The sequence below is a fragment of the Nicotiana sylvestris genome, chromosome 6 (assembly GCF_000393655.2).
Source record: "Nicotiana sylvestris chromosome 6, ASM39365v2, whole genome shotgun sequence".
Taxonomy (NCBI): Eukaryota; Viridiplantae; Streptophyta; class Magnoliopsida; order Solanales; family Solanaceae; genus Nicotiana; species Nicotiana sylvestris.
Window position 1 is genome coordinate 122,486,370 of NC_091062.1, and position 16,331 is coordinate 122,502,700.

At 38.2% G+C, this 16,331-nt stretch overlaps 1 protein-coding gene across 1 annotated transcript; it reads left to right on the forward strand.

Annotated features, from left to right (window-relative positions):
• Window positions 1-6,377: 6,377 nt before the first annotated feature.
• Window positions 6,378-7,194, forward strand: LOC138871219 (uncharacterized). The gene is made up of 2 exons (XM_070149088.1): window positions 6,378-6,413; window positions 6,871-7,194. Exons 1-2 carry the CDS (start codon window positions 6,378-6,380, stop codon window positions 7,192-7,194), a joined length of 360 nt encoding a protein of 119 aa, XP_070005189.1.
• Window positions 7,195-16,331: the final 9,137 nt, after the last annotated feature.

Here is a 16,331-nt window from a genome sequence, read left to right on the forward strand (position 1 = left end):
TTCCTAAAACCTTGTCGCTCTACCATACTTTATCTTGCAACCTACACATATACATTTATACTACTTGCAACCTTTCTTCAACTTGCTTGCACCATAGATTTCCTTATGTTATTCTGGAATATCAAGCGAGACATCACGTCGTCTCTAACTCTTCTATACTCTTTTAACTACACCTCTCGATACGTAGAAACCATAGGCTGGAAGATAGTCCACTAATAATGCCGTTATCATTCCTGGATATTGAATCTCAGCACTTCTAGCCTTCTATCCGAAGTATGGACTATTTACATATTCTGCCTGTGAGTATCTCGTACACTGTTTACCTTTACCTTACTTACCTTAAAATCTTGTATCTTATCTTCTATCTCTTTCATAACCTCCCTTCCACCTAGGTGTAATTCACGTCCATAACTTGAAGCTCTATTATAATACTCGCACCTCTGGTACATACACAATCCAGTGGGAGCTTCGTACTGACTTCTTATGAGGCTGGTACTTCTTCTAACTAGCTTCCTTGTAGAGCCATTATAGATTATGGTCGTTGTGTTATTTCTCTTGAACGTCTGATATTAAGAGCAATTCTGTCATGTTCTCAAGCACACTTCTATAATTTTTCTAAGTCCAATAATCAGACTCCTGATTTACTTAGGTGATGTAATCCTTTAGTTTTCTCTTCCTTCTGATCAGCCTTTATGTAGGCTTAAGCTATCTTCCGATCCATGGCTCATGGTATCATTTATTACCTTAGCCTTTCATGGGCATTATGGACTATCCATGATACAATCTTCTAACAATTCAATCCTTTGTCTATGCCCTGGGATCAATTCATTCTTTCAACTTATACTGGAGTCTTCTATGGTTATATGTGTCAACAAATATGCTGTCTGGGTAATGCTCCAAAACCTTGAGTGTATCCATAACGTACTAACTCTGGATCATTGATCGAATAATTATTTCGTTCCATCTTAGATTTCTTTCAACGTAAGCTATTACTTTTTCTGGTCTTTCTGCCCCCTCGTTGTGTCCATACTTAGCTTATCTTAGGGCCCACACTTACCAGAGTTTTTTTTATACAACTCATACGATCTCGAATATTACTTTTAACTCTTACTTCCCGTTTCATTAGCCACGGTAGGTGCTACTTTCCTTTGGAATGATTACAATGTTGTTGCAAGATTGTTGTTACACGACCATTTACTCTTTAGGTCGTTGTGCTTAGGTTGAAGCCTTCTTTCTTATTTCCTCAGCTAGACTTTCGTTGTACTACTTAGGGAGAACCCTTGACCCTAGTAACGCTGTGAGCTTATTACAGACTTTTTGATGTCCTTCCTTGCCTATAATTATCTGTAGTTGCTTACCTCCATGCCCTTGTGCTTGTAGAGTTGCTTCTGAACTGATATTTTGATTGCCTTCCTAGTGGCACTTTCTTTTATCCCCGTAACACTCATACGGTACCTTTAACTACCCCGACTCCTATTTGAATATATCTCAAGTATTATAATGATATTACTGCGAGGCTGAATTCTCCATGTTGGGATTTACTATATTTATCTTGCATGATTTGCTGATTTTTCTATAGCCTCTTGTCTAGTCATGACTAGGCTCTTCCTGAATCAACTACTAACTACTCGTCGGCCCATTCTCATTTCCATTTTTTTACGTAATCTTTCTTGAGTTATTTCCTTTGTTTTAACTTATGTCTCACTCCTTATTTATTAATAACAGCTCGGGTAGGAACCTTTACTTCCTCTCCTTGACGTCGTGCTTGCACAATATTCTTGAATCGTAGCATATCTGTAAAATTTTGGATAAGTGCCATCTCATTCCTCTTTCATTTATCACATTCTTCCTTTACCATTCCATAGTCACTAGAACCACTTAATTCTGACTTAATTCCACATTACTCCATATTCCCCCCTTTAGGGGTGTACTAAAAGCTGAAGCCACGAGGATCTACATATAGATGTTTTACCTCTTTATCTTTGGCGTCATTTCTTAACATCAATGATCCTTACTCGCCTTGCGGCAATTCTATTGTACCAAGGATGCCAAATTCCTTACTCGTGAGGGTAACACTTAGCGTAACTGGCATATATAGTCTCTTAAGCTTAACTTTGCTCACATTGCTTGCTCTAGTGAAGCGTCTCCCTGAATGACTATTCTCTGAATTTCTCATGGATTTTCTTCTGTTGTCCGTCCTTTTATTGCCGGAATGCAATCTGAAATTCTTATGATGTTGACTATCATCAAATCACTCAGTTCCCAGTTTATGTTTAGTTTATCTTGTTTACCAGCCCATACTAATTTCTATTACTATAAGGTCTAACTTTTCCTTTTGTTAATCACATCAGAATTGTGAACTTATTTCCCGAAATGAGGATGTGACTTTATGTCCTATATTCTTTTATTGTTTCAAGGCATGTCATCTTTTGTCTTTTCCTTCACTTGACTGTAAATTCTGTAATACTGTCATCATTTTTTGACTTACCGTTATCATCCATGTATCACATCTTACTCATAATGCTTCCTTATCTCTCTTCTCATTACTCTGCTAATATTTCTGCATATCCCTTTTCTTGTGAAAACTTCAATACGACATTCTTTCGTTTTTAGCTTTCCTTTGCTCCATCTAGTGGCTCTTCAAGTTGCTTAACGTTCTCGCTTTACTAGGGATGCGAGCCACACTAAGGTAATATTTATCCTTTCAAGGCTTATAGTGCATGTCTTTGTAGTACTCATATCTGACTGCACTATTTTTAGAGTGCACCATCTAGGTGTCTCATAAAGAGATCTATTAGCACATTTGCAATATCCTTCGGAAATGTCAACTGACACAATCAATTAATCCATCATATCTTTCTTATACTACTTTTGTTAACCCCATAGGGCATATCTGGAAGGGGTGCGACCAATTGTATATACCTCTGTTACTATTGAATATAACTCAAAAAGCTTATGTTTCTCTACCTCAATTATAAACGTTGTTAACCTTCATTAACTGGGCGCCTCGTACCCTTCTTCATCTTGCTTCTCTTGCTAGTTGAAACTTGTATTTATCTTTTTAATCCCTCATTGTCTTTCACCAAAAAAGTGGATAGGCATTCTTGCCTTAAGGCTTCTTATTAGGAAGCTTACACCTTTCAGTACACCTATAATCTGCTAAAGACCTCATATTTACTTATCGTAGGCATCATACAAAAATCCAATTCCTCTGACTCAGCTCTTCCACAACTATCTTTCTTTCCAATCCTTCTTTCCGGATGTAGGCATCGTCTTATTATGAATAAAATAGAATTTTGGAACTTGAATTCTTATAAGTGAGCTCTACCACATGATCTAGAGTAAGAAGAAAGAGTAACAATCCTAAATGCCCTGTAGCCTCCTGCTTATAAGTGTGGTGCACGACACACCCATAAACAAGACTCTACTAGACACGGCTTGTAGACTCACTAGGACAGAACTGCTCTGATACCACTTTTGTCACGACCCAAACCGATGGGCCGCGACGGGCATCTGGTACCTTACTCAACCGAGTACCAACGTAACATATCTTTCTTATTACATTATCATATGCACGTGACATACGAGCCTAATAGGCCAACATGATTATTTATAAACTCAAAACATAGGCCGACAAGGCCGTACAATCTTTCACGTACACGACATATGTCTACAAGCCTCTAAGAGTACATAAATGTCATAAAGGTAGGGACAGAGTCCCGTCATACCAAACAATACACGTCTAAATCATACTAACCAAACGAGCAACTTCGAAGCAAATGGAGCGCACCAACATCTTCCGGTGAGCTGATAGCCTACTTGGAGGGCTATCGACCTATCTATCGGGACCTGCGGGCATGAAACGCAGCGTCTCCAGGCAAAAGGGACGTCAATACGAATAATGTACCAAGTATGTAAGGAACATAAATAAATACATAAGAGACATGGAAGAAATACAGAGTACATGACTAAATCTATAAGTCTGAATAACTTTGTAAATCATAAATTACTTTTAGCATCATGCATATGCGTATGAATGTCATGTCGTGCATAGGTACATATTTCATAACATCATCAGCCTCTGAGGGCATTCCATCATATCATATCGGCCACTGTGGGCAAAATCATCATCGTATACCAGCTGATCAGGTGGTGGTGCGTATATAATGCCATAATCTTTCCCATATCCCATATACATATATATACATACATATATACGCGTATATAACGTCGTTTGAATCATATTTCAGCCACTGTGGGCAACATCGTCATCATATACCAGCTGATTAGGTGGTGGTGCATATATAATGCCGTAACCTTTTCCCGTATCCATAAATATATACATACATATATATACATATATAACGACATCTGGTCATGAGTTAATGCACATGAATGCAATGCATGAAAAGTACGTTAATAAAATCTTTCGGAGCTTCATAAGACCATTTGTCTTTGAGTAATATCTTAAAGTAAACTCTTTTCAACTTTCATATTTTTCTGAGACCCATGAACAAATGATAAAATTTATGACACACAGAAATTCAAGAACATAGATATCCTAATACATCTATGAATAGAGTCATTCATGGAATTTGTGTATTTGCACGTTTCGTTCATATCGTATGGATCATGCCAAAAGAAAGAATAGATAGCCTTAACATACATGGAGTAGGAAAATATCCGTATAATATTCTTGACGAAGATTGCACCGTACTCTTTTAGAACCGCAAAATTTTACGTTGCTAATATTTCAACAAATTTTCGTTGGAAGTTTTTCAGAATCGAATTTTGGCTTCTGCTCCAAACTTACTTGAACTTAAGAATGAATTGATTTTGCTCCAACATATTTGAATTTTAAGAAACAGCTTCTGCTCTTTAGCGTTTTTGAACGCTAAGAAGGGATTGAATTGCTATCTAATGTATATGATTAAATTTGACTAAGACCAAATGATTTACACGTTTCATCATAATAAGCACATATGACTCTTAGTCATATGCTTAAATTGTGGTCCAGTGCGACATTTCTTTGTGGATATAATTAATTAAGATTTATCCACTTATTAGTTAACCGGGTAATGTCCTGTTACCCGGTAATTACTCAATTACCCGCATAATTTAAAAATTACCACAAATTACTTAAAATTTTATTTATTTTTAAAATACTTCATATATACTTTATATATTATACTACCGTGGTCATTTGGTACCTTGCATGGTAATAGTTCATAAATACCGAGTATTTTAGCTCAAGCCGTATTTTATCCCAACATGCCAAACTTGAACGAAAATTCATTTTCTTTGACTTGCTCCCCCTTTCATCTTTACTAATCACTTGTGAAATAGCATAATCCTTATAATCCCCAAATAATCTTTTCCTTGGACTGATGTCAATTATCCTACGACAAATTTAACGTAAAATACTGCAGGATGCAACATCGTCTTAACTTATTACTGCGAAGCATAACATCACCGTAATGTAATACTATCGGGTACAACACTGTCGTAACTTAATACTGCAGGACGTAACATCAATCGTAATATATTACTGCAAAGGGTAACACCATCGTAACATATTACTACAGAGTATAACATCGTCATAATATAATACTGCGGGACGTAATATTGACGTAATATTGTGGGGCGTAACACAAATATTTTATCTAAAGTAAAAATACGATAGAATACAATGGATAACAAACATCCAAACAACTATTAAAGGAAAAAATTGAACAACTGCCATAATTTTTTATTTGAAGAAAAAATTTACGACTATTGATTCTTCTAAAAGTGAAGCTGGATGAGGAATTTGTAATTTATTGTTGCCTAATATTTAGAATTTGGAAATCAACTAACAATTTGATTATTAATTTTTTTTTTGGATATTAGCAGGACCTAATAAATGGGCTAAAATGTTACCTTGTGTAAATCCCTTTTATTTTGAACTAAGTAACATATAACTTATATATAAATTTAATATCTAAAACTTTGAAATCAATTAAAATTTTATTTATTAAATCTTTTAATTACCTAAATAAAATGATAAGAGACTTATACAATTAAGATACAATTGTTCATACATTTCCTTCAAGTATGTAAAATTACAACGATATTAAAAAAGTTAGAAGTAGCAGTTAGTATTCAAAGTGTTCCAACGTTTATATATCAAACAAAGATTTAAGCACTTCCTAAGTCTAAAGTTTGAGGGTTCTTGAAAACAAACTTTCATATTCTAAAAATAATAATAAAAAATATTTTTTTTATGTTATGAACTTTGAAATTGAAAATAATTTAATTCTATCTTGAAAAAATATTTTTTTTTATGTTAATATTTTCAGAATTAAATATAATTTGATCTTTTCTTGAAAAAGTCTTGCATGGTGGCTTTGGCTTTGGAGTTAAGAACAGAGGAGGTACTTCTTTGTTGGACTATGCCAAAGCCTCTGATTTGGTGATTGCTAATTCGTATTTTCCGAAACGGGAGGAGCATTTGGTCACATTCTAGATTCATTGGCCAAGAATCAAATTAATTATCTACTCTCAGGAAGTGCGATAAGAGTCTGTGCATGGATTGCAAGGTTATACCAAACGAGAATCTCACGACTCAGCATAGGTAGTTGGTGATGGACTTAGAGATCGTGCGAAAGAGGAAGAAGAGGTTTGTGTATGGTCAACCCAGGATCAGGTGGGGTGCTTTGACTAATGACAAAGCGCATGAATTGGGGGAAGTTGTTGGCTATGAGAGCCTGGAGGAGCAGTAGGGATGCGAGCTGTATATGGACTATGACAGCAGAGTGTATTAGAGTAGTTGCGAGAGAAGCGTTAGGAGTCTCGAAGGTTTTCTCTGGCTGCCACACAGGTGACTGGTAGTGGAGTGAGGAAGTACAAAAGAAAGTGAAAGCCAAGAAAGCATCATACTTGAAGCTTATAGAGAGAGTGAACGAAGAGGCGAAGAGGATAAACAAGGAGGGGTATAAGAGGGCTAAGAAGGAGGTGAAGTTAGCGGTTACTGCAGCTAAGACTACGGTGTTTGGGAGTTTGTATGAAGACTTTGGGGCCAAAGACGGGGACAAGAAGCTATACAAGCTAGCCAAAGCAAAAGAGATGAAGGCCCATGATCTTGATCAAGTTAAGTGTATCAAAGATGAGGAAGGTAGAGTTTTGATGGAAGAGGCTCATATTAGACGAAGATGACAGACATATTTCAATAAACTCCTGAATGAAGAGGGTGATAGGGACATTGTGATGGGCGACTTGGAGCACTCCGAGATACACTGGGATTTCGGGTATTGTAGGCGAATAAGAGTAGAAGAGGTTGAGGGGGCTATGCGTAAGATGCACATGGGTAGAGCCACCGGTCCAGACGAAATCCCTATGGATTTTTGGAAGAATGCGGTAGGGTAGGTTCGGAGTGGCTCACTAGGTGGTTCAATGTCATTTTTAGGATGAAGAAGATGCCCGATGAATGAAGGTGGAGTACAATGATTTCGCTGTATAAAAATAAGGACGATATCCAAAGTTATAATAATTATAGGGGGATTAAGTTGCTTAGCTATACGATGAAAGTTCGGGAGAGGGTGGTTGAAGTATGGGTGAGGACCAGTGTATCCATTTCTGAGAACCAGTTCGGTGTTATACCGGGACGTTCGACTATAAAAGCCATCACCTTGTGAGGAGATTGGTGGAGCGATATAGAGAGATGAAGAAGGACTTGCACATGGTGTTCATTGTCCTAGAGAAAGCATATGACAAAGTCCCGAGAGAGGTGCTCTGGTGATTCTTGGAGGCTAAAAGGGTCCTAATAGCCTACATTAGGGTGATTAAGGACATGTATGATTGAGCTAACACTCGGATTAGGACAGCAGGAGGAGACTCATTACACTTTCCGATTGTGATGGGGTTGCACTAGGGATAAACTCTTAGTCCATTTCTATTTTCCTTGGCGATGGACATTTTAACAAGACACATTCATTGTGAGGTGCCATGGTGTTGGTTATTTGCTGATGACATAGTCTTAATTGGCGAGACACGGGGTGGTGTTAATGAGAGGTTGTAGGTTTGGAGGCAGACCCTGGAGTCTAAGGTTTCAAGTTGAGCAGGATCAAGACGGAATACTTGGAGAGCAAGTTCAGCAACGGTACCCAGGAAGATGATATGAAGGTGAGGCTTGATACGCAATTCATCCCAAAGAGAGGTAGTTTCAAGTACCTTGGATCTATAATACAAGGTAAGGGGGAGATTGATGAAAATGTCACGCTTCATATCGGAGCAGGATGGATTAAGTGGAGGCTCGCTTCCGGTGTCTTGTGTGATAAGAATGTGTCGTTGATACTTAAAGGTAAGTTCTACAAGGTTATAGTTAGACCGACTATGCTGTATGGAGTACAGTGTTGACCTGTCATGAACGCTCATACCTAGAAGCTAAAAGTAGCTGATATGAGGATGTTACGTGTAACGACCCGACTGGTTGTTTTGAGTATATACACTTCACTCGGTATTTGAGGGCTCGAGTATCTCCGCATGATGTATTATGACTTGCATAAATCATCGGTATTGGTTTTCGAGTTATCTTAAATCGATTTGGAAGAGTAAAATTCAAGATTTGAGTACTAAATTGGAAAAGTTGACCAAGTATAACTTTTAAGCGTTTGACCTCGGAATGGAGTTTCATCTGTTCCATTAGCTTTTTTGGGTGATTTTGGACTTAGGAGCGCATCCATATTGTGATTTGGAGGTCCGTAGTTGAATTTGGCTCAAAATGGTAAACGTTGGATTTTTGGGAAATTTGACCGGGAGTGGACTTTTTCATATCGGGATCGGATTTCAATTTTCGAAGTTGGAATAGGTCTGTAATATCAAATATGACTTGTGTTTGAAATTTGAGGTCAATCGGAGGTGATTTGATAGGTTTCGGTATCGATTATGGAAGTTGAAGTTTCAAAGTTCATTGATTTTGTCTTGAGGTGTGATTCATCGTTTTGAGGTTGTTATACATGATTTGAAGCTTTATGTAGGTTCATTTTGTCATATGGAACTTGTCTGCAAAATTTGGCATCATTCGGAGTTGATTTGATAAGGTTCAGACGCTGTTGATACTCAATTTTTCCCTAGGTATTTTTGTACCCAAAATACTTCCAAAATAGCATACAGGTGCATATATCAGCACACCCAAGAGTTTTGGTATTTTTTAATGATTTTTAAACAAATTTATTGTCTATTTTAACAGTACAAAATCCAATAATTATTTCCAAAATTATCATTTTGGTGAATAATTTATTTCCATCCTCATATTTACACCAAAATATAATTAAGGTGATTTTTGCATATTTTTTAAAAATTTATTTAATATTTTTTAATAGCCTATATTACGATTAATAGCGTTTCGCAATTATAAAATCATTCCCAATATTTTTAGATTAATGTTTATATATTATTAATTAGTTCAGTGCTTTTAATTTGTTTTTAAAATCATTTTAACTATTCTATATAAATTAAAAAAGGGAGAAATTGGTTATTTAACACATAACAATTGTCATTTCAATTTTAGCCCAAAATTAAACCCCAATACCACTCAATTAAACGACCCAATTTCATTTTTTACCCAACCCCTTGACCCAATTGCTAAACCCGTCCGGTTTTTCTTTTAAATCCTGGTCGTTGATCATTTTTGATCAACGGCCATAACCTATCATTTCTTTTTTTAATCCCTAACCCCCTAACCCTATTCCACCGATCTCCGTCTCATTCCCACCGGAATCCATGGCAGCCCATACCATAGGTGGCATGTGCTCCCTCTCCCTCACCACTAACTTAAGCTATTCGAAGATTGGAGGCCTGACTTCCATGGTCTCCTTTAGATCTTTCTCAGATCTGCAAGATCCATGGCCTCTCCGGCTATTTTCCGGCATGCTCGAAGCAATATGAGTCTCTCCGACTAAAAATCCGACTTTCCTCAAGTCCTTCTCATCCTAGGGTCTTCTCTGCCATTTTAAGCCTTCTAAGGTTCTGTACTCGTCTATCTCTCTCATATCTGTGACGTGTTGGGTCTTTAATAGACGTTTTAGGGCTTTTCCCCAAAAAAAATTTCAAAATTTGTTCGAATCCAATTTTAGGGTTTCTGGAAAAACTTCTTTAAAGGTTTTCTGACTCTTTTGCTCTCTCCTATGTGTGTTTATGCTCGCCTGTTTATTTCTTAGTATGTTCAAGATTGTTCTCTTATTTCCTTACTGATTTTGCAAGATTCTTTTCTGTTCTTTGTTCACGTGCTAACTTAGGTCATTGCTTCTCACTCTTTGCTATGTATGTTTAAGTTCATGCTTTGATTTTCTTTCACTTTACTAAGTTTCGTTGATATTCCTGCTCAGCATGTTCTTGCCTACCTTTTGTCTTAAAACTCGTAGTTTCTCTTGCTTCTGTTTGTGTATGTCTGCCTCTCTCAATGACTTTGAACGATTTCTCACCTCTGTTTCTATTTGAAACCCTAAAATTTGGGGGTTTCCCTTCGAGTAGATGGCACTAGGGTTTCACTTTGGAACCCTAGGTTTCAGACTCGCTGTGAGCCTGGAACTAAATTCGGAATCCTACTTGCCTGTGATTCTGAAATTTTCATTGTTAAGCTTTTCTTTTGTTTAGAATGTATGCTTTATATATGAGGAAAAACTTCCCTTTCAAATATTTCACCCAGAATTGATTTTGAAATCCCTTTAATCATGCTAGTGATTCATCCCTGATTTCTTTCGATTAAATCCCTTTTAACCTACTAGCTGTTTATTTTGATCCTTTTGCGTGTAAAATCCTAGGCTTGTGATGATTCCCTTAAATACTTGGTCTTGTGTATCTCTTCTGCGATTCTGTACCAACCTTTGAATTATTCTTTCCTTATTTACCTGAGGTTCTTTATGATTACAATTGGATCCGGTATCCTTTTGACTAATTTTCAAACTGATACCTTATTTTTACTTTATAAAGAACACCATTATTCCATCTTTTCTTAATTACCAACTATGTACTTGACCTTATTTGTGCACTATATGGTTTCCTTACCTTAATCAAGCCTTAGTAAATTGATTTTTTTCCTCCTTATTCCATCTTGATTAGTCGTTTGACCTAGACCCCTTAATTAAAGGAGTCTCGTTGTCTTAATTGATACTAATTGATTGGTTTCTATGTTTGTGCACTCTTTGCCTGCCTTACTTGCTTTCAAAAAACTATATAAGGACCTAGCCCTCCCTCTTTCTATCATGAATCAATTCTCAGAAATCAGAAACACACAGACACACACTGAAATACACACGAACAAAAACACTTTCTTGCAATACTATTTTAAATTCGGCTTTGCTTGAGATCTTTTGGAACTGCTGTTTACAACTTGGTTCTCTCAAGGCTACTTTTGCTTACTTATTTTCTTTGAAACTGGTATGTCCTTTGTTTAAATATTCTGCCTCACCCCTATGTGTTTACTTCACACCTTCAAACTTATTGTTTACTTTATTGCTTATATGATGTAATTTGTGCTTCATATCTCCTTTCTTTGCTTCTGTTCCTGTTATGCATCCTCTACCCCGATTCCTTTCTATGTGCTGAGATAAGCTCTTGGCCTGACAGTATCCTAATTACTGTCCAAGCCTTGGCTTGATCCACAATGGATCCTAACTCTCAATGCTTGACTAGCAGGCTGGTCAGGGGTGTGCCAGCATCCCAATTGCTGGGCATGACCACTACCTTGCCCTATCTCTCTCTGATTCCCTTCCCCCTCTACTGCACTTGCACTCACTCCTAGAACTTAAGTTCTGCCCCTCGCTTGTGAGCCTTGCTTTGGGATCCATGAGCTCCCTCTGAACTTGGACACCTGAGGGTTGGCCCTTCCACACAGCACTATAACTCTTTCTAATTAAAATCTTGAGTATAAGCACTTCCTGGAGTTCTCGAAACTCCTTGGATCTCTGAAACACCCTAGATAAGAGAAGGCTTTGGAAATCTGGATCTCGGAAGTGGCTCAATCTCATATTATTAGATACTAAGTCTGAATTAGGCTGCTCGGATGTAGCTGTAATTTCTGAAGTATTTTTATTTTTGTCTTATTTTTTGGTGTGTAATAATTTGTATAAACTTGGGGATCTAGTGAAAAGGGGAAGGATTTACTTTTATGCACAAAAGGGTAGAAACCATACCTATAGGACTTTTACTGTTAATCTATGCAATCTCACAAGTAGAAACCATGCTTATAGGATCTAACTTTCTGATTTCTGCAACTATACATATAGATACCATGCCTATAGGGATTTGCATTTCTGCATTTATAATGACATTAGGCAAATCGTTAGGTTTAATGATAACCCAGCATATAGATATCATGTTTGTAAGGCTGTTAACGTTTGAAAAGTGTTAAAATCAGTTGACATATAGAAAGCATGCCTATAGGAATTTCGAATTTGAACTATCTCATTCTTGTGCAAGACAGCACCAACCGTTTAATTAATAAATACTTTTGGTAAAACTGGCAGTCTTCTGCGATTTTCTGAGCCTCGTAAGTTAACAAACATTTCCTAAACAAACTGGCATTTTCTGAAACTCTCTTTTTCTGATAAGTTCGTGAAATCTCTTTTACTAGTCCGCATACCTTTTGAAGTTCCTTTCATTTCTTTTAGACCTCTTCAAAACAGAACACACTTTTCCTGAAACTCGTTTCATTCTGAAAAAATAGATAACTCTTTATAATCAGTCTGTTTTTCGAAATCGTTAGTTCTGTCCAACACATAGCTAAAGTGGTTCAGTCTTTGACGACTGCATTCGAGTAAGCCTAATGCGGACTTCCTGTCTAAAAATATGAGTTAAACCAGTCCGTTTATCGCTTTAATTTTAATGACCAAACCAGTACGTGCAAGACATGCTAAACTCTGTGGCTTATGTGATTTAAGGAGGTTTACTTGAGTCGTATTTGCTTATTTGCTCTCCCCTCTATTGTATTGTGTGTTTCGATTGACGCCTTAGTATTTTGTCCTTTGAAACTCTCCAAAGGCCCCAAATCCCTTCCCTTTTAGGATTAGTAGTCCTAAATGCCTCCGGGACTGATAGGATTGGGGGCGGGTAGTAGCATGCAATAAGTAACGATACCATTCCACGCTTTAATACCTTAACGGGTGGGAAGGGTAGAATATGGATATGATGACCGGTGTGCTAATATCACGCGCGACCCCTCTTCCGAGGAGTGATTGCTGGATATTGCATTGAAGTGATCCATATTAGTTATAAACCTAGGACCCCCTCCCTTTATTTGCTTTCATCTTTTCTTGTAAAATTATTCAAATCTCTTTTTTTCAAATTTCTGCCCTCTCTATATACTTTCAAAAGTTTTCAACCTAATTGCAATGTTATATGCGAGTCCTTATTTGAGCTTTGATTGTCGACTTGTAAAGTCACAATTGCAACATGGCCGGGACCACACTAGTGGATCTTGAGGGGTGCCTAACACCTTCCCTCGAGATAATTTCTAGCCCTTACCCGAACTCTGGTTTTCCAACTCAAACTTTTCTAAAAAAAAGTGTCCTAATGCACTATAATCATTAGGTGGTGACTCTTCAAATTTCGAAACCTAATTCTCGAAAGGGAATAGAGTTATCCTTCCCAATGTCGTATACCCAATTTCTGACCCCTACGGTTAGAGAAAAAGGGGGCGTCGACAGCATGGCGACTCCACTGGGGATCTTCTTTAGGCTTTTACCATTGCATGTTGCTTGTGACTTTACTATCTCATTAATTGCTTTATTTACTGTCTTTTATTCTTTCACTACGAAACTGACTTGGCTCTTCATGTCTTTTCTTTCCTTTAACTGCTTTCCTTTACTGCTTTATTTCAATACTGTTGTAATTACTGCAATTATTGTAATCATTTATCTTATGAACGTGAAAATACATGTCAATTTGTTTCATTCTTGTAAACTGCATCTTCAACATTATATTCCACTCGTGCCAAACAAATACCATAGTAACGCTTATAATGAGTGGTTGCGCTCTTCCAATATTATCACCCTTTAAATTCGGCAAAGGCGTATTTGCGGTAAAACCAGTCGATCAACGGTGCAGTCAACGGTTCCGTGCCTTTCCCTTTTGAGTTGTCCGCTCAAGGGTACCTGTCTAATACCCCGATAGAAACCTTACTCTGTTTAACTGTGCATGCATCATGGTCAAACCTAGCTGAGTCAGTTATGTTGTCCACATAATGACTCATTAAGATAGCCTTGTCCAAAGTCCATCGGGTTTCCCTGAAACCCAAACGGACACCTATATGTTCTATGCATTTATTTGGATAACTAAATGCTTTTTATGCTAATTATTGGTTTAAATAGTCGAGTCTGGCGGGGTAAGGGTCTAACACTCTGTTTTGCAAAAAATGAGGCACGAAGTCCCCAGATTTGGCATGGTAACCAACATTCATCCAAGGCTGCTAAATTGGGGGGAAGATCTCCACTCCAGTAATCAGACACTCGTCCGCAAATACTTAGGGAATCTGCCTTCTCTACTAGAAATCCAGCCTGACAACAAAATCTTGGAGGCTGAAACTCTATTTTGGGATAGTGACAGGTCCGTGTTCCGCTTCGGGGACCTTGAAATGACTCCTTTGCTCGAAGAAATAGGAGGCTTAGTTGGTATTCCTTGGGAGACTCCGGGTTTGCTTATGCCAGAGAATCGCAAGGGTAGGGGTTTCCTTAAGATGATGGGACTGAAGAAGAACCCAGACTTGACCTATTTGAAAGACTCCTACATCCCATTCGACTATCTGTACGAGAGGTACGACCATAACAAGTCATATCGCACCTACTCAGATGAATTTGCCCTCACCTCACTGGGGCATATTCATAGAAGGATCTTCGTATTCATATTTTGTTTCCTGGGGATGATAGTGTCCCCTATGAAGAAGGCTAGGATCCACACCAGACTGGCTATGGTAACCAAGACTCTGATGGAAGGATATGCCTGTCAGCGCCAACAAACGACTAGGGTATTTGGAGCGGGGTCTAGTGGAGCTAGAAGGAAAGTTCCTCAAGAGGATTGAAGATTGTCGAAACGCTGAAGGGAATGCAGGCGGACATTTGGCCCAAGCTTATCTGCTGCTAGGACTGCGCGAGCTGGTGAAGCTGTTCGAGGGGGATAAAGATACCGAATCTGGGGAAGGTCCTTCTGGGACCAAGTAGTTAGGAGTCTTTTATTTTGCTTTTAATGATGTAATAAGGCCGATGGCCACTAGTGACATTTTATTTTCTGTTATTTAGCATCATTTTGGATTCGTCTTATTTTTATCAATAAAATGAGGCATTTAACATTATAAGTTCTCCAAATTAATTTGCCACTAGGCCTACCTCGGGCACAAGGAGGCATCCAAATTAGGACGCGATTTATATTCTTGCACAATGTGTTTAAATATTGCAACATTTTCTTCTCATAACCCGCACTAACTTGTTACTTTTTTTGTTTTTCTTTATTTTTTATTCCCCTCCCCAAAGGTTAGTTCGTGCATTCTGACACCATCATCATACAGTATGAGATCCAAGGGCCCTCCACCTCCTCCTCCTCCGAGTCCTATCCGAAACAAGAACAAAGGTAGAATGGGAGATTTAAGCGCCAGAAAGGAAATTGAAAGAATTGAGATTCCTCAGGGTACCCCGGTTGCTAAGGAAACTGCTACCCAACTTGAGCAGAAATTGTTGAAGTTCCAAGAAGAACTGGATCAAGTTCGGAACTTGGCAAATTTATCATTCACTCTCACCGCTCCTGATGTCAACTTTCCAAATGCTCAAAATCCCGCACCTCCACAGAACACCCCACAACCATAGATGCAACCCACTCATGCTCAACACTGCAACATATGCCACACTCCAAACAATGCTCCACTACTCATTCCTGAACCACTGAACACCACAAACGACCACCTCCATAACACTCCCATCTACGTAGATTCCATACCCCACTACGCTCAACCAATCTCAAGTTCACCTGAGTTTGATGACAATGACTCTCTTATCAGAAACTTGGCAGAAGAACTCAAGAAGTTGACCAGCCGAGTCCAGGGCATGGAAGGAAACAAAGGCATATAGGGGATGAATTATGAGGACCTCTGCATTCAGCTAGATGTTGAACTTCCAGAGGGATACAAACCTCCCAAGTTTGAAATGTTCGATGGCACGGGAGATCCCAGAGTCCATTTGAGGACATATTGTGATAAGCTGGTCGGAGTCGGAAGGAATGAGAAAATCCGTATGAAACTCTTCATGAGAAGCCTGAAGGGGGATGCTTTATCCTGGTACATCAGTCAGGGCCCCAAGAAATAGACAAGC

Coding starts and splice junctions, on each gene's coding strand:
- LOC138871219 (XM_070149088.1), top strand. CDS start 6,378: ATGGTGGCTTTGGCTTTGGAGTTAAGAACAGAGGAG. Junction 6,414..6,870: donor TGGAGTTAAGAACAGAGGAG/GTACTTCTTTGT, acceptor GGTGACTGGTAG/TGGAGTGAGGAAGTACAAAA.